The sequence below is a fragment of the Elephas maximus genome, chromosome 6, assembly GCF_024166365.1.
Source record: "Elephas maximus indicus isolate mEleMax1 chromosome 6, mEleMax1 primary haplotype, whole genome shotgun sequence".
In the NCBI taxonomy this organism is placed as follows: domain Eukaryota; kingdom Metazoa; phylum Chordata; class Mammalia; order Proboscidea; family Elephantidae; genus Elephas; species Elephas maximus.
This window is the reverse complement of record NC_064824.1, coordinates 139,848,876-139,872,512: the sequence shown is the minus strand read 5'-3', so window position 1 is coordinate 139,872,512 and position 23,637 is coordinate 139,848,876. Positions and strand designations below refer to the sequence as shown.

The following is a 23,637-nucleotide window of genomic DNA, read 5'->3' as shown; positions in this document are numbered from 1 at the left end:
GCAGTCCTCTTGGTGGTGGGATGCTGACCTAGAACAGTCTTTGAAAGGAGACTGTCTGCAATACATCCTGTAATGCCGTGTGGCTCATGGAGAGAGGCCTGGGCCTCGGACCAGCAGCTCTTAGTCCGACAAGAAGGGGGACAGCAGTGACACCAGCTGCATGCCAAGTCCCTTCTCAGATGTACAATGGCAATGATGCCACAGCGGCTGTGCAGAGAAAGGCACCGTCTGCCAGCTGTACAGCGTTCTACACGTAGGAGGAAGTTTTAATAATAATTACATGTGTTGCTTTCAGCCTCCAGGCTTTCAAATCCAACAGAATTGAAAAACTGGCAGCATTGTTTTTTTCACGCCGCATGATACACTATAACTATAATTCACAACCTTTTGGGAAAGCGTTAAGGATGTACTGAGAGTTCATTCACGTGGATGGGGCAGGAACCTCATGTCACTGAGGCCTAAACCAAAAAAATCCCAAACCTGTTGCCGTTGATGCCAACTCAGGATGACCCCATGTGTTACAGAGTAGAACTGCCTTGTAGGGTTTTCTTGGCTGTAATCTTTATGGAAGTAGATTGCCAGGCCTTTCTTCTGTGGAACTGCTGGGTCGGTTTGAATCACCAACCTTCAAGTTAGCAGCTGATCACAAATCGCTTGTGCCATCCAGGGACATTGGTTGAGGCCTGAAGTGGCTGAAAAGGACCAATTTTGCTTAGAAACCAGTAATCCTTGGCCAATATCTGATTCTTTCCCAGGATGCTGAGGTCTGGGGCTCGCTAAGGAAAGTACACGCAGGCCGAGTCCAAGCGACACTGGGTGTGCCCCACAGTCCCCAGTTTGCAGCAGATACGGCTGTGTGCTGTAGCTATGAGAAAACGACCCAGAATCCCTGTCAATTTCCTGGCTGTCGGTGCTCCAGGAACTGACAGCTGCCACCAATGTTTGCTTCCTATGCCAACCTCCAGCTCTTCATACTCAGTAGATTCTAAAAATAGTTCGCTATTCAGAGCAGCTGAGCAGACTGGCTGAGGCGTTCTCCTGCTCAGATAAGAGCGCGGACAAGCCTCATAGCTTTGAATGGTGGCCAGCTGCTGGCCTCTGTCATGTGTCTCCATGGCCCCGGGTCCCTCGGCTGACAGATGCATCTCAACTCTGTCTCAAAAGAAACACTCGCCTTTCAGAACGCTTGCTTGGTTAGGCGTCAAAGTGGTTCCCCAATGGCCACAACAAGGAGGCCTATCCTCTACAGCCATGACTGTGATTGCAGCCGCCATGATGGAGGGTGCTTTGGGGCAGCAGCTGCTGGTGGGAGAGTTGCCAACACACAGAGGGCATCTTGGAAATGTTGAGGGGAGTTGTCACAATGATGGGGGGAGCTACTGGGACTCAGAGAGCAGGGCCAGGGATGCCGGCCACCCCGCACTGCAGACGGGCATGCACATGAAGGAGGGTGGGAATGGCTGCACAACTTGAAGAGTAATAATCAACGTTGCTGAATTGTACATGTAGAAACTGTTGAAATTGGCGCATTTGTGCTGCGTATATCTTTAACAACAACAACAAAAAACTTTTTAAAAACGGGGGGGTGTTGGGTCTGACAGGGTTGGAAAATGAAGCTTTACAACTTCTGCACTGAAAAGTGGTGCCCAATCCTCAATCCTCTACTGATGCCAAGATGGCGCCCGGCCACCCTGTGGAGCCAAAAGAGCACAGGTTCAGATCGCTGGTCTGAGTGCCACTCTGAGGCCACTGGACATACAGGGCAGGCACACCTGCCTCAATCTTACCTGATGATTTGGAGAGTGTAAAGTTGAAGACTGAAATTTAACAAGCTATTTAAAACGGTTTCCATCAGAGTCAATTATGGAGTGGATTATAAAATTATCATGGATTTTAAAGATAAAACAGCAGCCTTTGAAGGAGACCTCCATCTCGCCTGGCTACTCTCGCTGGGTGAATGCCCCAGGAGCTGGGCACCTTCCTCAGCCCTTGGGGGACATAGAGGAAAAGTCCCAGAGGCGCTGGGGCAGGCAGTCTCTATGCTGGGGCTGCAGCATTCTCATTTAAATTGTTCTACAGATGGAGGCTTTTTCACAGATGGAGGCTGTCCACAAAGAAGTCTCAAGGCTTAGAAACCAGTTTTGCCTCTATTGCATACCAGTTAACACGAGCTTGGGTAGATTCCTTAAACTTCTGAACATCAGCGTTCATTACAGAGGGGCAGGGTGGGGTGAGGGGGAATGAGGCTACGTGATCCCTAAACGTTTCCTTTTCCTCTGCAATTCCCCGCCTCTTTTTTTTTTTATACCTGAGGTGAGCTACTGGGTCGGCAGACTTCTTTCCCCTTTGTTACTACAAGTCTCCTGACTTTGCTTATTAACTAAAAGTAAATCCCTTAAAAGTACCTCATATATCAAATAACAAATTTATATTAATCAGAAACAAAATTATTGATGCTGCTTTTATCAAGTGCAATAAAGAAGAACATCGACCTATTCAAACTTCGGAAACCCTGATGGCATAGTGGTTAAGAGCTACAGCTGGTAACCAAAAGGTCAGCAGTTCGAATCCACCAGGTGCTCCTTGGAAACTCTCTGGGGCAGCTCTACTCTGTCCTACAGGGTCGCTATGAGTCGGAATCAACTCGATGGCAATGGGTTTGGTTTGGGTTTTTTGGTATTCAAACTTCACAGCACCATCCAGTCTCCTGGATAGCCACCACCCACATTGATTTTGATGAACAGGAAATGATACACAGTGTCTTCTCGGCAAATGAACTGCTGTTACTACATCCTTCTCCAGCCTCACCTGTCTGCCAGCTGCTCGCCAGATGACAGGTTTCTATCTAGCCACCCAATCTGGGCTCCCCCCTCCCCTTCACCTTCACCTACAGTCTCCAAGACCTTTCCTGCAAACCCCACACCTGGAAGGTTTCAGAAAACGTTTTGTTTCCATTCAAGATAAGGCCAATCCCAGAAGCTCCAGGGTCTTCCTACCTGAGGCAGCTGGTGACTACTGACAACCTCCCCTATAGGCAATAGATACTCTTCATTATGGACTGAACTGTATCTCCCCCAAATATGTGTCAGAATCCTGACGCCTACCCCTGTGGATGTAACCCCGTTTGGGAATAAGGTTTTCCTTGTTATGTTGGTGAGGCCAAATCAGAGTAGGGTGCGTCTTAAACCTAACGACTTTTCAGATATAAAAGAGCACATTAGGTGCAGAGAGGAGCAAGCACAAACGGGGAAGACAGATGCCACATGGAGGTCTCCAAGGAACCAAGGCACGCCAGGCTACAGATGCCCAAAGAGACAAGGACCTTCCCCCAGAGTCAACTGAGAGCCTTCCCCTAGAGCCGGCTCCCTGAATTCAGACTTCCAGCCTCCTAAACTGTGAGAAAATAAACAAGTGTGTTTGTTAAAGCCATTCACTTATGGCATTTCTGTGACAGTAGCACTAGGAGACAAAGATGCTTCTGGATCCCGCTATAAAAGAGAGAGAGAGAAGCTGTCATTTCTACCCCCAAAGAGCTGGTCCACTTGGATGGGGGAGGAGCTACCTGAGCAGAAAAAAGACTTCTGCCTCAGCACTTCTGGTGCACGGTGACATAAGGAACAGTTACAAAGTCACCACGGCGTGAAAAAGTGTGAAACAGGAGTTTCTGCAGCCTTTCATTTCTGCTCTCCTTTTCCTTATTTAGAACAGTGGACCACTGCCCATTCAATCGTCTGAAAGTTACCAGATATAGAAAAGGAAACCTCGACAACTTCTCAATATTCATTCAGGGACAAGCACCCTTGTCCTAAGAAGCCACCTTAGTAAATAGAAATCTCTGGGTCCCGGTGTTGGGGCTGTGAGATCCCAGGATGCAAACAGAAGCTGATGGCAGCAACAATGACAGACGGGTCTAGGTGTCAGCACACTGCTAGGTGGGCTTGGGGCGGCCACCTAACTTTTCTGAGCCTCAGTTTTATCTTTATCTGTACAATGGAGTTAGCAAAACTACCAACTCCTCATGAGGCTGTGACGAAAGCTGGGAAGATAGGATTTCTACGCAAGCACTTTTCACAATAGCCAAAAGGTGGAAACAACCAAAATGTCCATCAACGGATGAATGGATAAACAGAATGTAGTATATACACGCAATGGAGTACTCAGCCACAGAGAGAGAGAGGAAGTCCTCATACATGCTACACGGATGAAGCCTGCAAACATCACGCAGAGCCAAACAAGTCACTTGCAAAAGGACAAATACTATATGGTCTCACATGAAATATACAGAAACCAAAGCTAAGAATTTTTAGTATTCAGACTATCAAGAGAAAATTAAATTAGCTTCTTTCTTCCAAGTTAAACAAAGCCGTCTTTTGCAGTACCCAAGATTTAATTATTCAAAATTGCCATGTGCTTGATTACAGCTATTATTACCTTCGGAGGGAGGGGGAAGGGGGAGTTTTTGCTTAGGGGCACTGAGTTGATGTTCCTGGTGGTGGAATGACTGGGAAAAGGACAGCATCAATGATGGCATGACTTGAAGAATACAATCAATGTCGCTGAGTTGTACATGCAGGAATTGTCCAAGATGGTGTATGGTTTGTTATGTATGTTTTCACCACACACAAAAAGAGTTCTACATAAAACACCAACAGGAGGACACAGCAAGGGTTTGACAAAAGTTAAACCACTGAGACAAATGTTAGCGATGTTTATTATTTACATCGTGTCTTCTGCAACAGGTACCGATCTAGTGGGACAAATCCTACCCAGATTAAGCTGGAAAGCACCATGAGGAGACAAGCATGTTAAGGCACCCACCTAGCAAAGCAAGCAGAAAAAAAGACCACAGGGGAAATTTCACAGGAAGTAGGTGGGTTCTGTCAACCCTCTCCCGAGCAGGTGCTTTACTTCTCTTCCCTCAGGAAAATGACACACCCACTGCCCCCTATAACAGACACGAGGAACATAAATGGTGTTCAGGAATGTAAATGAAACATTCTGATTCAAACTAAAAGTAAATCCTCACTATAATAATTTAGGATAAATTACTTCTCTAGAACAAAGTAGTTGTAATTCAGATTCAATACAAAACTACTCAGATGGTTTTAAAGTCGCCAAGTTACAGCCCTAAGGAGAAGCCACTTGAAACGCTGGTCCTCCCAAAAGAATGAATGAATCTCAGAATACACCTTTGTGCTGTTTTTCAGTTGCTCTGTTTTGGAATTTGGCCTGGGGAAGGGAGGCTGTAGCTGTAATCAAGCACATGGCAATTTTGAATGACTAAATCTTGGGTACTGGCAAGAGACAGCTTTGTTTAACGTGGGAGAAAGAGGCTTATTTAATTTTATCTAAATAGTCTGAATAATAAAAATTCTTATAAATCCATTCCATGAAAATAAGTTTCTTTACTAAAAGAAAACCAAAAACAAACTAAAATTTGGGAGACCAAGAGTAAAATAAGGTAACGAAAACACCTCTCTACCTCACATGTGTCTCAAACCACTAGGATGTAACAGGGTTTAATGACTGTTAATAACAGACTAGGAATTTGAACATCATGGCCTCTGAGGCTCTAAGCATAATGCCCTTAAACATGAATAGATTGGAAACACTGGCACATGAGTAAGGAGTCATAAACAATTCCTTTGCTGAGTCACAGAGCCTGATTTTTGGGGGATAACAAATTCCTCTTGAACATTGCCTTTTGAGGAGCAAACATCAGGCCACACTTGGCCTCACAATTCTGTAGACATTGGATAAGAGCCTGGCTCTCATCAGGTAATACTCCAATTAACTTCACAGAAACACAGTTTTGCAACTATAAATAACTTGACTTCCTGTGCACCATGTAAGTGGCAGCTCAGACTGCAGGGTTTAGAAATTTGCAAAGGAGGCTTCCGCTGTGTGGTATCAGTTCAAGCTGAACAGAAACGAACTCTTAGACAAAACGGGAAATTCTGTCTCCAGTTTTGCCCCAGTAGGACACTCTGAATACTATTAGAAAAGACTTAAACTTACTACTTTCCTATCTTAACTGCTTTGGGAAATGATACATCTAAGTGCTACTGTGGCTCTGAGCTCAAAATCCCAAGCGGAGCTACAGCAGGACCGCCATCTCGGTGTTGACCTCACCCACATGAGTCAACACTCTTCCCCTGCAGCTCCTGGAACGCGGACCCAGGTGCCTACAGCGGCCACTTGAGAAGGGACTTGTGAGCCTGTGTGTACAGGCTCTACCCTTCCAGCTTCTCCTCAGGATGGTCCTGGTCATTTACAAGGGCTTATCGTTTTTTTTTTATCACTAATTAGTATGTCGAAAGACACCAAAGGTGACACAACATGCCTCAAACGTGGGGAAGTTACAAAAGATAAAGAAATGGGAAAGCTAGAGCAATGGCCCACAGCTGATCGTCTTACATCGTTCCAGGGTGGGCCCAGGGTGGACCCTGCCCTTTTCTTCAGGTGGAGCTTGCCAAAGCTGCCTCTTCCTGACAACCCCCTATCTCACCAAGGTGGCCTCCAGCCCTCTCCCTCCACTGAAGACCCCTAATCCCAGCACACGTTGGGGCGGTGGTGGTTCAGTGGTAGAATTCTCACCTTCCATGTAGAAGATCCGGGTTCGGTTCCTGACTAATGTACCTCAAGCAGGACTACCACCCATCTGTCAGCAGAGGCTCGTGTGTCTCTATGATGCTGAACGGATTTCAGTAGAGCTTCCAGACCAAGGTGGACTAGGAAGGAAGGGCCGGTGATCTACTTCTAAAAATCAGCCCATGAAAACCCTATGGATCACAATGGCCCGACCCGCAACTGATCACGGGGGTGGTGTAGGACTGGGCAGCGTTTTGTTCTGTTACGCATGCGGTCACCATGAATCAGGCTAACTTGACAGTAGCTAACAACAGTCACAATCCCAGGTCACAGGGACACTTACTGTAGAATAGAAGCTGGGTTAACCCAGTCTGAAATGCCCACCAGTCTCCAGTTGGAGCTCTGCATCCTGCAGTGGCCGCGTATGATTCCTATGGAAACGCGCCCCACTTCTGCACCTCGCCTCATCTTCCTGACACCACTGCTCATCTCTCAAACAGACGCTTCCTTTTCCAACACACCACAACCTCAGCACACAGGGACTGTCTCACTTCTGTTCCCCATACTGTTGCATGCTGTCGAGTCAATTCCACTCATAGTGACCCCATAGGACAGGGTAGGTCTGCCCCATTGGGTTCCGTAGGCTGTAATCTTTATGGAAGATTCATAGCAATTCTACACGACAGGGGAGAACCGCCCCATAGAGTTTCTAGGCTGTAATCTTTTGGGAGCAGTTCGACAGGTCTCTTTTTCCAATGAGTGGCTGGGGGGTTCAAACTGCTGAGTTTTTAGCCATCGTGCCACCAGAGCTCCTTCACTCCCCCATGCACCACTCTCTAATAAAGTTTTCTTACTACTTATTTGTTTAAAAAAAAAAAAAAAAGCCCCTGTTGTTGTTAGTTGACATCGAGTTGCTACAGGTTTACATTTTCTTACTGGCAACTATTGGGGCCAAATGTTTCAGAATGAAAAGGTTCCTGGATTTCAGAAGGTTAATATGCATGTGATAGCTGGACGATGGATAAGGAAGGCCGAAGAAGAATCAATGCCTTTAAATTATGGTGTTGGTGAGGAATATCAAATAGGCCACGGACTGCCAAAAAATGAACAAATCTGTCTTGGAAGAAGTACAACCAAAATGGTCCTTAGAGGCAAGGATGGCGAGACTTTGTCTCACATACTTTGGACGTGTTTTCAGGAGGGACCAATCCCTAGAGGAGGACATCAAGTTTGGTGAAGTCAGTGAAAAAGAGGAAGACCCTCAACAAGATGGATTGACACAGTGGCTACAACAATGGGCTCAAGTACGACAACGACTGTGACGATGGCACAGGACCAGGCAGTGTTTCGTTCTGTGGTACACAGGGTCCCTATGAGTCAGAACTGACGTGGTGACACCTAACAAGAACAGCAACCATAGGATTCATATACCACGTACTCTGTGACAACTCTGCATACCAGCCCTTAATCAAACACATTAACAAGCCTGCAGAGAAATCCATGAATAAATAATGACTAAAAATAGCCTTACTCAGTCTGGCCAGGTTTCACTGCCAAAGGAATTTTTGCCACAAACTTTTGGTTTTCAGAGCTTATGGGGTTCTGGTGTTGGGGCGACAGGTGGCGAGCCTGTGGGGATGAACCACCTGCTTTTGTCCTACTTATTTCTGCAACAGCTCTATGAAGCAGGCCTCTTAACCCAGGCAAGGTTCAAGGCCCAAAGTGCTAAGGAGATACCGTATACAGTGCTTTAGTGTACCCAGCTGTTGTCTCCACAGTCAGGAGACACTGTAGCCAGCGCCTCACTGTACCCAGCTGTTGTCTCTACAGTCAGGGGACACTGTACCCAGCACCTCACTGTACCGAGCTATTGTCTCCCCAGTCAGGAGACACTGTAGCCAGTGCCTCACTGTACCCAGCTGTTGTCTCCACTGCTAGGGGACACTGTAGCCAGTGCCTCACTGTACCCAGCTGTTGTCTCCACTGTAAGGGGACACTGTAGCCGGCGCCTCACTGTACCCAGCTGTTGTCTCCACTGTAAGGGGACACTGTATCCAGTGCCAACTGTACCCAGCTGTTCCCCCAGCCCGGTTGTGTGCTCTTTTGCACTAGAATCTTACCTAGGACTACCATCTACCTCATCTTTGCCATCTCTGGTTTATCTTGGTGGCTCCTTTGGCGCACCAGGCATCTTGGCCGCACCCTATCCATCCTCATTTCCAGCACCCTTCACTGATGGAAGTGGGTTCACTGAAGATGGCTTCAGGATCTGTCTGTAAGTCCTCAGGCCCCTAGAAGCAAATTATGTTAAGGGGTCTGAGCCAGCTCCAAAAGTCTGGCTTACAGCCTCAACGTGAAATGAGATAACAGAAGCAGCACACTAAAATGGACATTAAGGAAAATCCAGCAGACCCTCCTCAGCAAGGAATTTCAGTTCTGAGGGTGCACTCATTAGAGTCCAGTTCTGTGACTCTCTCGGGCGGGCGCTGACCAGGAAGCTCCTCCAAGGGCAGGGAAAGCTTACTCATCTCTAAGTTCTCTCCACACCCAGCGGGTGATTAACTTCTACCTGGTGAATGGGCAATTGTTTGGGGTTCATGCTTTCCTCAAAGTCCCCACAAAAACCCAATAAAGTGTAAATTTAGTGTTTTTTGCTCTCTTCAGTATTCTTTTTTCAGTATTAGGCCAAAAAAATATTTCTTTACCAAAGTGCACCCCACACCTTTCACCTTTAAAAACTTCCATTCACGATCAACTGCAAGCTGTGTCAATGTGGGGCTTTTCCATCCTTCCCCATCTCATTCCCCACCCAATTTTGGTGGCCACACTCCCTGATACCCATGGTTCCACTACTGGGTCTGGAGCTGGATTACAGCGAAGTCCCACCGGTGGAGGGTCCTGTCTAGACCCCGGAGACCAGCTAATGTCGATTTGGGGTCTTGGGCTCCTGTGGGTGCTGGAGAGATGGGGTTCCGTCCCCAGTAGTCTGAAGCCTCAGGGCAGGACAGGTGCCCCGGAAACCACGCCCGCCCCAGAGGACGCCAGGCTCCAGGAAGGGCAGCAGCTCTGGGCACCGGTTCCTGGGTGTCGGTATTGTGTAAAACCCTAATCTAGCAGTTCCCTGTGCAACTCGAGAGCGCACGTAGGTCTCAGACCTCGTCCTGGCTGATCCGCCGCCAGAGTCAACTCCGCAGGGGAAGCCGGCAGTCCAGGCAGAGGGAGAGGCCACCCTGCGTTTCCCCGTGGCCAGGGGTCCCACAAGAAGAGGGGGTGCTAGTGTCCCGGACAGCCCCGCCCGAGCTGGCTCCCGCCCACAGCCCCCCGCCAAAAAGGGGGTCCGCCGACTCGGCACCCCCACCCCACGCCCCGCTCCAGCTCCCGGAAATCCAGGGGAGGTCCCCGGGGAAACCAGCTGCACGGGGACGGAGCTCCCACAAGGTCCCGCTCCCTTACCAGCCGCTGCGCCTCGGGACTCAGGCAGTCCATCTCCGCGCTGCGCACGGCCGGGGAGCTCGCCATCGCGCCGGCCACGCTCCCAGTCGCCGCGCCTTAGGAGCGCACCCGGCGGGTCCGCGGGCCGGGGCCTCAGCGCAGCCGCATGCCCGCCGCGGCGCCGGCCACCGAAATCCCACGGCAGCGCCGAGGCCCGAACCGCTCTCGCCGGGAGGCGCCGGGGGTGCGCGGGCTCGGGCGCGGCCGGTGGGGCGGGGCGCAGGTGGCGGCGGGCCGGAGGGAGCAGGGCCGCCCCGCCCCGCGCTGCCCCGCCCACCCCTGGTGGCCGCCCCGCTCCGCACTGCCCCGCCCGCCCCGCGCTGCCCCGCCCACTCCGCCCGCTCCGCTCCGCACTGCCCCGCCCGCCCCGCCCGCGCTGCCCCGCCCACCCCTGGTGGCCGCCCCGCTCCGCACTGCCCCGCCCGCCCCGCCCGCGCTGCCCCGCCCACTCCGCCCGCTCCGCTCCGCACTGCCCCGCCCACCCCGCCCGCGCTGCCCCGCCCACCCCTGGTGGCCGCCCCGCTCCGCACTGCCCCGCCCGCCCCGCCCGCGCTGCCCCGCCCACCCCTGGTGGCCGCCCCGCTCCGCACTGCCCCGCCCGCCCCGCGCTGCCCCGCCCCGCTCTCACCTCCCCCTCCCGCCCACCCCGCCCCGCCCCGCCCCTCCGCGCGCCGCGGCCCCACCCCCAGGCGCGACCCCGCCCCCTGCGCCACGCCCCGCCCCTCTCCGACACGCGAGCCGGGACGCGGCCACCAATCACCAGTTCAATCCTCTTTGACTCCTGCCGGAAAAAAAAAAAAAAAATTTTTTTATTTGCCGGAAAAACGGTGAAAAAAAACGATCCCAGGCAGCCTGCCGCAGGGGCCCGAGTTAGCAGGGAAGGGGACAGCGATGGGGTGGGCGTGCGAAGAGGGGTATGAGGGAGAGGGGTTGTCGGGGGAGGAGCCTGCACGGGGGAGAGGCCCACAGGGGGCACCTGCAGGGGGCGGGTCCGCAGGGGACAGGGTCCGCCTGGAGACTGAAGGAGGCCGGGGTCCCACGGGGGTTGGGCCAGCAGGGGGGAGGGATCCCCAAGGGAGAGACCCACAGGGGCGGGGCTTTGCGGGGGTCCACCAGGGGAGGAGTCTGCATGGGGAGGGGGCCACAAGGGGGAGGAGCCTTACCGGGGGGGGTCCCACAGGGCGGAAGAGCCTGCACGGGGCGGGGCACACCGGGGGGGGGGAGCCTGCACACGGGTCCGCCAGGGGAGGAGTCTGCATGGGGGCGGGGCACGCCAGAGGAGGAGCCTGCACACGGGTCCACCAGGGGAGGAGTCTGCAGGGGCGGGGCCCACCAGGGGAGGAGTCTGCACGGGGGCCGGGGCCCACCAGGGGAGGAGCCTGCACACGGGCCCACCAGGGGAGGAGCCTGCAGGGGCGGGGCCCACCAGGGGAGGAGTCTGCACACGGGTCCACCAGGGGAGGAGCCTGCAGGGGCGGGGCCCACCAGGGGAGGAGCCTTTACAGAACCCGAGTCTGTCAGCGACAGGAGCCCGAATGGAGGAGTCCGATGGGGGTGGGGCCAGCACGAGGGCGCGGCTCACTGGGGAGAGAGGTCATACTGAGTTCCGCACCTGCCAGCCCAGGGACCCCTTTAACGCGTCACCCCGAGAAGGGTCGGCTTCCAGGCCCCGCTGCCCTGGCCCACGTCGTCGAGGACTGGCGACTCCCTCGTCCGCCCCCTTAACGACCCACCCAGCACGGCGCTGTGTGCACTCGAGAAGCGCAGAGCCCTCGGGTGGATCAAGGGGTGCGCTTGCCCCAGGCGCAAGTCCAAGGGAGCACCAGTGACATCACTAGGGGTGCGGGGCTGCGGACCGCACGGGTGACACCGTCAGAGGGGGTGACACCACACGCTGCACAGATACACCCAGACCAAACCACGCAGGACTTGAGCGGCTCCAGAAAGCCCGGGCCCGCTTCGGCCTTGTTTTGGAGGAGCCCTCCGCACGGGGCTCTCCACGTCCGCTGGGATGATTCCACTGCCCGGCGGCTCCGCTCCTTTCCAGCACCGCTATCAGCATCTACTCATCTTGAAATCTGGGGGAGGGGGCGCAATTTAGGCATTGCCCCTCGGCTCTGGAATTAGGGGGGCAGTTTAGAGATTGCCCCTGGGGGCTCGTTACCCTCGCCATGCCCCTGAGTCACCGGTGTACGAGGCTGCGGCTCGGGTGTCTGGGACTCGGCCGCAGGAGGGCGCAGGCCCCGCGCTCCGCCGTGGGCGCCCCGGGCTCTCCCCCTCGCCTCACTCAGCCGCGGCTAGAAAGTAGGGTCCCTGCCCGTGGGAAGGATCTGAATCCGAGCACCACTCCGCGGGGCGCAGAGCATGGACCTCGGCACATAAAATCCAAGCCTCCAGGCAAAGCAGCGAACTTTTCCTAAACTCTGCCGCTTGGAGCAGCAGCACGGGAAGGAAACGCCGGGGGTTTTCATCAGGAGGTCGAGCCTGTGCCGGCCAAGGCCAGGGCCGGCTGTGTCTGCAATCCCCCTGACCCCCGAGTTCTGTACCAGATCCGACCCGCTCCTGACCCTGTTCTGGGGACACGTTTTACACGCCCGCCCTTCTTTCAATTAAATATCAGCTCCTAAAAGCCAACTTCCGGCCTCAAGGAGGGGATCCCCAACAGCAGCGCCCTGCCGGATGCTCTGCAAAAACAGCTCCAGAAAGGTTCCTGAGACCCCACGACTGAGGTGTAAACGTCACAACCCCCAAACTCCCCATCCTCTGCCACCGTCCCCTAGCTCTTGGTAACATGCCTGTCAGCGCATGAGCTGTGTGCTCACCCTTTCCATTTACCGAGGACAGCAGGGCCCCGTGTTCCCCTGGAAGCTAGGGCAGAAGCTTGACTAATTTTGGGGCTTCCGTGGTGATAGGCGCTCCAGCACAGCCAGGGCGCAAGGGGCCAAGTGGAGACTCTGAGCAGGCCTGCCCTTGCTTCTTCACACCTTCTTCCTCCTCCTCTGAAATCTAGATCCCGTCCCTTGGAAGAGCTCAGCCTCTGACCCCTTTGCCAAGTGGGACAGACCACAAAGGACAAAAAGACCCCCGTGCTCCCTGAGTCCCATTCGCACTGGGGAGAAGAGAGGACACGTGGAGCCACCAGGAAGCACAAAACAGCCAGGCCAGGTCACACATTGGACAGTGATGGGGCTTCAGAGGAGGGGCTTTGGGAAGTAGGGGTTGTCAGCAGGCAGGCAGGGAAGGTGGGCCCAGGGAGAGGAGGACCTGATTTAGGAGAGGAAGGCCAGAAGGAAAAGAGGGGAAGCAAAGGCCAAGGGGCCCCTGTGCAGAAATTCACCAGGTTTCCACTTTGATCAAGATGAACAGAGCTCCTCCCTTTGACAGATAATATCATCAAATAACTTTCAAAGAGAATGAAAGGCTGTAACATTTAAAAATAACATTATGATTCTTGATTTTATAAATGAATTGGAGAAAATAATTTTGAGCTATTTTTCGTAAACAAATATGGAATTTATCACGGAAAGTAATTATAACGTTAATAGTAATGACAACTTCACAGATGAGAAAGACAGCCAATTAATAAAGTGGCCTCCTTCCTCAGAGACCTCAGTGGGAATATTCTGATTTAAATAGGTGGGTTCTAGAGCTACCAGGGAGTCCCTGGGTGGTACAAATGGTTAATGCGCTTGGCTGCTAACTGAAAGGTTGGTGGTTTGAGCCCACCCAGGGGTGCCTCAGAAGAAAGGCCTGGCAATCTACTTTCGAAAGGTCAGCCGTTGAAAACCTTACAGAGCACAGTTATACTCTGACGCACATTGGGGTCGCCATGAGCTGGAGTCAACTCTGACCACATCTCCCAGAAGAGGCATGGGGACAGGCTTTGATCTGCCTGTCTCGGGGCAGTACACACAGAGCATTCTCCCCAAGCCTGAGGCCGCCGTCCTGGTGCTATTACCACTTCATGAAAACCATATAGGGGAGGGGTTAAGAAGGCAGGCTCTGGAACTAAACAGCCTGGTTTAGTTGCTAGCCCTGCCATGTACTGTGTTACCTGAAGCAAGCTACTTAGCCTGGGTCACCAGTGGCGACTTGTAGCACTCCAACGTCAGTGACAGCGAGGGCCAAACGCCCTAGCCTGGGGACCCACCAAGCACAGCCAGCTTGCACTGCCCCGCTAGGCCAGGGCCATATCCAGTAAGTCCAACAAAGACTAAATCAACAGCTGCCCTTCCCCTCTGCTCCAGCTAGAGTCCCCACGGTCAGTACTCTCTTTATGGCACTCAGGCCCTGTCCTCCACACCAAGAAGGACCCAGGCCACAACAGGTTAAAATGGCTGGGAACCAGGATGAGCAGTTGTGGGAGGGGCTGGCTGAGAAGACTTAGGAAGTAGAGGAGATGGCTGTGACAGGACACTGTGAGGAAGGAAGAAGCAACTAGCCGGCGTTCTCAGTCCTGGGAAGAAAAAAGCCGTTCTCAGTCCTGGGAAGAAAACAGCAAACCCAGTAATAAAATAATAATAATATGCAAGAGACTTCTATGACACTAAAGGGCAGCATATGAAAGACACCACTTTTCTAACTTCCTTCTAGGTGGGGGTCAGCCCTGGGAGGCCCGGCAGAGCCATCCGCAGCTCCAGGGCAACGTCCAAGTCTGAATTGCAAGGTAAATGCTTAACGTAAGCTTCTTGGTGTGACTATTTATTTCTGGGGCCCCAAGGATTTTTTTTTTTAAGGATAGAGTGCCTTCTGTTAATTTGATATAAATAGCTCTCTAAGGAAAAGAGAGGACACTGGCGGTTCAGTGGCAAAATTCTCGCCTTCCATGCGGGAGACCCAGGTTCGATTCCCAGCCAACGCACTTCATGCACAGCCAATACCCGCCTGGCGGTAAAGGCTTATGTATAGCTATGATGCTGAACAGAGTTTATCTAGCAGGGCTTTCAGACTAAAGCAGACTAGGAAGAAAGGCCTGGTGATCTGGAAAGCAGCCAATAAAAACCCTGTGGAACACAACGGTTGGATCTACAACCCGCCACGGGGACAGTGAGGGACTGGGCGGGATTTTGTTTCATTGTGATGAAGTCTCCACACGCTGGGGGCCGACTCAATAGCAGCTAACAACCACCACGACAACTAATGAAAAGGGCCCCCCCATCGAAGCCCCCTTCCAATGCAGGCTTTAAACAATTGTTTTAATTTTATTTTTAACTTATAGCAAGGCTGCTTGTGAGGGTGATTCATGAGTGGCTGGAACCCAAACACTTGTCGCTGGGAAGGGCAAGGGATGGGCGTGGCTTTGAAAAATGACAGTTTGTGGAACATGCAACTTGGAGGACGTAACGTTTTCATCCCAGGACTCACAGCTCTAAATGAGTCATGGGAGAATTATACAAAACCCTTTCCCTGGAAACCCATTGCCATTGAGTTGATGCTGACTCATAGCGACCCCACAGGACAGAGTAGAACTGCCCCTATAGGTTTCCCAAGGCTGTAAATCTTTAAGGAAGCAGACTGCCACATCTTTCTCTCGTGGAGCAGCTGGTGGGTTCGAATCACCGACCTTTTGGTTGGCAGCTGGGCACTTAACCACTGTGCCCCAGGGCTCCTTTTCCTGGAGGAAGACAAAACTAAAACACTCATCCCACCTAAACCAGCTGCCGTCCAGTCGAGTAGAACTGCCTCATAGGGTTTCCAAGGAGCAGCTGGTGGATTCAAACTGCCGACTCTTTGGTTAGCAGGTGTAGCTCTTAACCACTGTGCCAACAGGACTCCAACCTAGAAGTATGAAAATATCAGAAAAGAAGCCCCAAGCTCCCAACCCTAGGAAGGTTAGCAGAAGGAATCCGAACGTGCCTTTAAATGGTGTGAACACATGGGTGGAGACCCTCTAGGAAGGGAATGGTGTGGTGGGTACCCCAGGGGGAGCCGTTCACCTGGGATAGGCCCGCATGGAGTTGGGTACCCAGCTTTATACAAGGGCTGCGAGGTCAGTGACTCAGGTTAAAATCTTCCTTTGGTAGGGATGCTCAATGCAGGCCCCTTCCAAGCTGCCACAGTTAACGACCTGCCCACAGGCTGCATTCCCCTGGCGTCCCTGCTTAAACCCAGGACTCTACTGAATGGCCGGCAGGCAGGGCTGCTGCAGGCTTTGCGAAGCCTTTGTGTCTTGGACGTGTTAAGGGTGGCCACGCTGAAGAGATGTCCACGTCTTGCCCTGGAAGCTAAAATGACCTGTGAACTTAAGGCCAGTTCTCAGGCATATGCAAGACCGCAGGCAGGGACTTCACTTCTTGAGGAGACAAGTGAGAAAAGAACAAAAGGCAACCGGAATGGTCTAATTTTGTTGTAGGAACATCAGAATCATAGGTCACCAGCAAACGCCGGAACACTTCACCAATTTGGGGCCACACCCAAACCGGGTCTGTTGTGTCTCCATGGCACCCGTCTGTTGCAGGGTTCACCAGCTCTGCCTCCAGCTGCGGTCTGGTGACGTGCAGGATTCTTATCACAACTCTGAGTGTGGGGGGCAGAGCGGGGATGCAAGAGTGGGGGGGCAGCATAAGGGGCAGTATGGGGGGCATGGTGGGGAGGGCGGGTGGGGGCATAGTGGGGAGAGTATCATAGAAGGGCAGCGTGGGGGCAGTGGGGGGCATGGAGAGGAGGGAAGGGTGCAGCTTGGGAGGCAGCATGGGGGAGTGGTGGGGAGGGTGGGATGGGGGCATGGCAAGGGGAGGGGCATGATGGGCAGGGCAGATGGGGGCATGGCGGGGAGGGTGGGTGTGGGGCATGGTGGGGAGGGTGGTGTGGGGCATGGTGGGGAGGGTGGGTGGGGGGGCACAGTAGTGAGAGTATCATAGAAGGGCAGCGTGGGGGGCAACAGGGGGGCATGGTGAGGAGGGAAGGGGGCAGCTTGGGAGGCAGCATGGGGGAGTGGTGGGGAGGTCAGATGGGGGCATGGTGGGGAGGGTGGTGTGGGCGGCATGGTGGGGAGGGTGATGTGGTGGGGCATGGTAGGGAGGGTGGGTGGGGGGACAGAGTGGGGCAGGTGGGTGGGAGGCATGGTGGAGAGGGCAGGTGGGGGGCATGGTGGGGAGAGTGGGTGGGGGCATGTGGGGAGGGTGGGGTGGGAGGACATGGTGGGGAGGGTGGGTGGGAGGACATGGTGGGGAGGGCAGGTGGGGGGGCATGGTGGGGAGGGTGGGGTGGGGGACATAGTGGGGAGGGCGGCATGGTGCTCAGCCTCCCCTCTGGTCAGGTAACCACCAGGAAGCTGCTTCTCTAAGCCAAGCTGTGGAGTCTGTTTTCCGTGAATGACAACCACTAGCACAGTCAGCGTCTGCTAGTTGCACAACGAGCTCACATCTATGTTATCACTGTATTTGGGTCCTTTTGATTAATATCTGAACACACTTTGTACTATCAAAGTCTGTGCACGAAATGACCACGCAGAATTCGCAAGCGCCTTCAGGTGTACCAGGCACTCTGCACACACCCCGTCCACACACCAAGGCTCATGGAGTGACGTAACGTGGCCACAGGTGCACAGCAAAAGAGTAAAGCCAGGTTTTTACCCCAGCCTGGTTCTCAGCAGTACACCGCAATGCAGGGCCTCTAGCACGCCTGACACCAAGACCAGCAGTCTCCCCCTCCCAGCCACGCAGAGGTCCTCATGGGGACAGGCCCTCACAGACTGTCCCCTGGCTGAGCCTGAGGCATTACTCCAACCCCCCACGCCAGGGGCATCGGCACAGCAGGGCACCCAGCTCAGTGCCAGGAGCCACCTCCCCAGCAGAGCCAGGACCCTGCCTGCCTCCAGTGGACAGAAGCAGGGAGGCTGAGAAGCACAGGGTGCCATCTCTGGTTCACGGGACAGCTGTCCTGACATTACACGTGGCATCACACTGAATTCCCATGGCCGCCCATCGTGTGGACACTAACTTCATCTTTTGTCCCCATCAGGAAAACCATGAGGTTCAGAGAGGTTAAGCTCCTTGCCCAAAGCTGCACAGCTGGTAGCAGAGCAGGATTCCAAACCAGGAAGGGTGACTCTGAGCCCACCCTCTCGGGCCATAGCGCCCAGTTCAAAGGTGAGCCTGTGTCAGTTCTCAGTACCCAGCTCACAGGGCTCCTCCTGGTCGCTCGGTATGGTATGTGTCTGTCCTGTTCTTGAGGACACAAAGAGGATCCTGCTCCTCCTTGTCCCCTGGCCCCTGGCCCTGCAGTCAGCACACAGGAGTCTCGTAGTCAGTATTCATCTAATTAAACTGAACTAACAGTCACTGATAGTCCCAAGCATTGCATATGTGACCCTGACTTTCCACCTCAATGGACGAGGCTGGCCTGAGTGTTTTGGGGAGTCAAAGAGGAGCCTCGATTTCCAAGCATAATGAAATGATACAACAAAGCTACACCAGAAAAGGCTTCTGAAGTGTTATATTTGGTTCCCACCTTCTAACTCTCCCTGAATTTGGTCTTACCTAGGAACGATAAGGAGTCCCTGGGTGGTGCAAACAGTGAACGCACTCGGCTGCTAACTGAAAGGTTGGAGGTTTGAGTACACCCAGAGGTGCCTCGGAGGAAAGGCCTGGAGACCTAGTGTCAAAAGATCACCCATGGAAAACGCTGTGGAGCACAGCTCTACTCTGACACACTTGGGGGCACCATGAGTCAGAGCCAACTTGATGGCAACTGGCTTGGTTTAGGAATGATGTTATTGATGTTGGCTGTCGTTGAGTTGATTCTGACTCACAGTGACCCTACAGAACACAGTAGAATGCCCAGCAGGGTTTCCTAGGCTGTAATCTTTACGGGTGCAGATTGCCAGGTCTTTCTCCTGAGGAGCCGCTGGTGGATCGGAACCACTGACCTTTTGGTTAGTGGCCAATTGCTTAACCATTTTGCCACCGAGGCTCCTTGATAGAGTACGGAGAACAGAGAACAGCACAACCTCGCTCAGGAGTGAATGGAATGGTCTTGGCTGGTGGTTCTCACGTGGCTGTGCTGAATTCTGATACTCTGAGGCTCACTCCTTGCCTTTTTTCTATCAGTAATGTCATTTTCTGCTTCATTCTGTAGAAAACTTCCCCCCAAAGACTGTGTAATGTGTAAGTTCTTCTCTGTCTTGATTTTAAAAAATATTTCTTTTAATTCTTTAATCTGTGTGGGATTATTTGGATACACGATGTCAAGTATGGATCTAAGCTGTTTTTTTTACTCATTATTCATATAACAACAGTATTTGCACTTAATAGAGCCTGGTAGCACAGTGGTTAAGAGCTCAGCTGCTGACCAAAAGGTCAGCTGTTCAAATCTACCAGTCACTCCTTGGAAACCCTACGGGGTTGTTCTACTCTGTCTTGTAGAATCACTATGAGTCACAATTGACTCAACGGCAACCTTTTTTTTTTTTGCATTTCATAAAATATCATTTTTTATTGGTTTGCAGTGCCTCAATTACCATATGTTAAATTTTTAAACATGACTGTGTCGATTTCTGGAAACTTTGTCCTCTTTCATTCACGAATATTGCTATAATTCTACTGTAGTCATGCTTTAGGCAATCATCTGTTTAGAGTATGTTACCTGGTCATGGTGGACCTTCATTTCTCCTTTCCAGAAACTGATATTCTGGTCCATTTATTTTAGCATCTTTGGGTTTGGTTTCTGCAAAGGGCCTTATTGGATATCCATATATTATTGTTGTTGTTGTTAGGTGCCGTAGAGTTGGTTCTGACTCATAGCAACCCCATGCACAACAGAACGAATTGCTGCCCGGTCCTGCGCCATCCTTACAATCGTTGTATGCTTGAGCTCATTGTTGCAGCCACTGTGTCAATCCACCTCGTTGAGGGTCTTCCTCTTTTCTGCTGACCCTGTACTCTGCCAAGCATGATGTCCTTCTCCAGGGACTGATCCCTCCTGACAACATGTCCAAAGTATGTAAGACACAGCCTCACCATCCTTGCCTCTAAGGGGCATTCTGGTTGTACTTCTAAGACAGATTTGTTCATTCTTCTGGCAGTCCATGGTATATTCAATATTCTTCGCCAACACCACAATTCAAAGGCGTCAACTCTTCTTCAGTCTTCCTTATTCATTGTCCAGCTTCCACATGCATATGATGCGATTGAAAACACCATGGCTTGGGTCAGGTGCACCTTAGTCTTCAGGGTGACATCTTTGCTCTTCAACACTTTGAAGAGGTCCTTCGCAGCAGATTTGCCCAATGCAATGCGTCTGTTGATTTCTTGACTGCTGCTTCCATGGCTGTTGATTGTGGATCCAAGTAAAATGAAATCCTTGACAACTCCAATCTTTTCTCTTTTCATCATGATGTTCCTCACTGGTCCAGTTGTGAGGATTTGTTTTCTTTATGTTGGGGTGTAATCCATACTGAAGGCTGTGGTCTTTGATCTTCACTAGTAAGTGCTTCAAGTCCTCTTCACTTTCAGCAAGCAAAGTTGTGTCATCTGCATAACGCAGGTTGTTAATGAGTCTTCCTACAATCTTGACACCCTGCTCTTCTTCATATAGTCCAGCTTCTCTGATTATTTGCTCAGCATACAGATTAAATAGGTATGGTGAAAGAATACAACCCTGACGCACACCTTTCCTGACTTTAAACCAATCAGTATCCCCCTGTTCTGTCCAAACAACTGCCTCTTGATCTATGCAAAGGTTCCTCATGAGCACAATTAAGTGTTCTGGAATTCCCATTCTTCACAGTGTTATCCATAGTTTGTTTTGATCCACACAGTCAAATGCCTTTGCATAATCAATAAAACACAGGTAAACATCCTTCTGGTATTCTCTGCTTTCAGCCAGGATCCATCTGACATCAGCAACGATATCCCTGGTTCTACATCCTCTTCTGAAACCGGCCTGAATTTCTGGCAGTTCCCTGTCGATATACTGCTGCAGCCGTTTTTGAATGATCTTCAGCAGAATTTTGCTTGCGTGTGATATTAATGATATTGTTCTGTAATTTCCACATTCGGGTTGATCACCTTTCTTGGGAATAGGCATAAATATAGATCTCTTCCAGTCAGTTGGCCAGGAAGCTGTCTTCCGTATTTCTTGGCATAGATGGGTGAGCACCTCTAGCACTGCATCTGTTTGTTGAAACATCTCAATTGATATTCCATCAATTCCTGGAGCCTTGTTTTTTGCCAATGCCTTCAGAGCAGCTTGGACTTCTTCCTTCAGTACCATCGGTTCCTGATCATATGCCACCCCTTGAAATGGTTGAATATCAACTAATTCTTTTTAGTATAATGACTCTGTGTATTCTTTCCATTTCTTTTGATGCTTCCTGCATCATTTAGTATTTTCCCCATGGAATCCTTCACTATTGCAACTCGAGGCTTGAATTTTTTCTTCAGTTCTTTCAGCTTGAGAAACGCCGAGCGTGTTCTTCCCTTTTGGTTTTCCATCTCCAGCTCTTTGCACATATCATTATAATACTTTATTTTGTCTTCTCGAGAGGCCCTTTGAAATCTTCCGTTCAGTTCTTTTACTTCATCAGTTCTTCCTTTTGCTTTAGCTGCTCGACGCTCAAGGGTAAGTTTCAGAGTCTCCTCTGATATCCACGTTGGTATTTTCTTTCTTTCCTGTCTTTTCAATGACCTCTTGCTTTCTTCAGGGATGATGTTCTTGATGTCATTCCACAACTCGTCTAGTCTGCGGTCACTAGTGTTCAATGTATCAAATCTATTCTTCAGATGGTCTCTAAATTCAGGTGGGATATACTCAAGGTCATATTTTGGCTCTCGTGGACTTGCTCTGATTTTCTTCAGTTTCAGCTTGAACTTGCATATGAGCAATTGATGGTCTGTTCCACAGTCAGCCCCTGGCCTTGTTCTGACTGATAATATTGAGCTTTTCCATTGTCTCTTTCCACAGATGTAGTCAATTTGATTTCTGCGTGTTCCATCTGGTGAAGTCCATGTGTATAGTCGCTGTTTATGTTGGTGAAAGAAGGTATTTGCAATGAAGAAGTCGTAGGTTTTGTAAAATTCTATCATTCGATCTCGATCTCTGGCATTGTTTCTATCACCAAGGCCATATTTTCCAACTACTGATCCTTCTGCTTTGTTTCCAACTTTTGCATTCCAATCACCAGTAATTATCAATGCATCTTGATTGCATGTTCGATTAATTTCAGACTGCAGGAGCTGATAAAAGTCTTCTAGTTCTTCATCTTTGGCCCTAGTGGTTGGTGCGTAAATTTGAATAATAGTCATATTAACTGGTCTTCCTTGTAGGCGTATGGATATTATTCTATCACTGACAGCGTTGTACTTCAGGATAGACCTTGAAACATTCTTTTTGATGATGAATGTAACACCATTCCTCTTCAAGTTGTCATTCCCAGCATAGTAGACTATATGATTGTCCGATTCAAAATGGCCAATACCAGTCCATTTCTGCTCACTAATGCCTAGGGTATCGATGTTTATGCGTTCCATTTCATTTTTGACGATTTCCAATTTTCCTAGATTCATACTTCGTACATTATCCATATATTAACTGGAGAAAAATCAATATCACAGCAGTGGTATTTCATTTATGGGCGTATTTGTCTATTCACGGAGCCCTGGTGGCACAGGGGTTAAGAGCTCAGCTGCTAACCAAAAGGTCGGCAGTTGGAATCCACCAGCCGCTCCTTGGAAACCCTGTGGGGCAGTTCTACTCTGTCCTATAGGGTCGCTACGAGTTGGAATCCACTCGATGGCAATGGATTTGGTTTTGGTTTGATGTTTATTCATGAACGTCTTCTTGCTGGCCCTTCAAGAATCAGAGGTTCCTCTCCTCTCTGAACCTTCCTTGATCTTACCCTTCGGCCTAAGAAGCACCCCTTCTGAGCCCTCACAGTGCTCTGCACACTGTCAAAGCACCCTGCATCCACCTCTGGTGCAGTGGCTACCACACTGCTGTCAGTATTTCAGGATCTGTCTGTCCCACTAGACTATGAGTAAGCCCTTCCAGAACGGGAACAGGCTCTCATCTACTCTGTGTCCCTGGGGTCTGGCACACTGCTGGGAGTCTCTGGAGGGTTCAAATGGTTAAGACGCTCTGCTGCTAGCCGAAAGGTTGGCAGTTCAAGTCCACTCAGGGGCACTTTGGAAGAAACGCCTGGTGACGCATGTCTGAAAAATCAGCCACTGAAAACCCTGTGGATCACAGTTGTACTCTGCGTATGTGGGAGCACTGTGAGTCAGAATCGACTCAATGGCAACTGGAAAAAAATAAAGCACGCTGCTTGGAATGTGGGCGTGTTGTGGATAACGGGTGGGCGGGCAACTCTCCCAACAAAATGGAAGGCTCTGGTGGGTGATGATTAACGCTCCCCGATCCTAACTATTTTAAACTTCTTTTACAAGACATGCTTTTAGGATTTTTTTTCTCTTTTTTTTTCATAACTATCTAGCATTCAGCAATTCACCCCACTTTTTTTTTTTTTTTCTGAGGAGCTCTGGTGGCACAATGGTTAAGTGCTTGGCTGCTAACTGAAAGGTTGGTAGTTCGAACCCACCAGTGGCTCCGAGGGAG

The 23,637-nt window shown here is 51.1% G+C and overlaps 2 protein-coding genes across 6 annotated transcripts in view; one reads left to right on the top strand and one right to left on the bottom strand.

The window, feature by feature from the left end:
* Window positions 1-23,637, bottom strand: part of LRRFIP1 (LRR binding FLII interacting protein 1) — a 156,807-nt gene that overhangs the window by 77,165 nt on the left and 56,005 nt on the right. The window contains exon 1 of one of the 5 annotated variants that reach the window (XM_049888533.1): window positions 10,045-10,301. The exons of 3 other annotated variants lie outside the window; for them this stretch is intronic. In XM_049888533.1, the coding sequence (XP_049744490.1) occupies window positions 10,045-10,110 (66 nt within the window). In that variant the 5' untranslated portion in view covers window positions 10,111-10,301. Of the gene's footprint in view, window positions 1-8,711; window positions 9,870-10,044; window positions 10,302-23,637 lie in introns of those variants that run through there. One more of the 5 variants, XM_049888537.1, reaches the window with a different exon arrangement.
* RAB17 (RAB17, member RAS oncogene family) overlaps window positions 16,671-23,637 on the top strand; it is a 108,934-nt gene continuing 101,967 nt past the window's right edge. The window contains exon 1 of the mRNA XM_049888544.1: window positions 16,671-16,681. The gene's annotated coding sequence lies outside the window, so the exon portion shown is untranslated. The remainder of the gene's footprint in view (window positions 16,682-23,637) is intronic.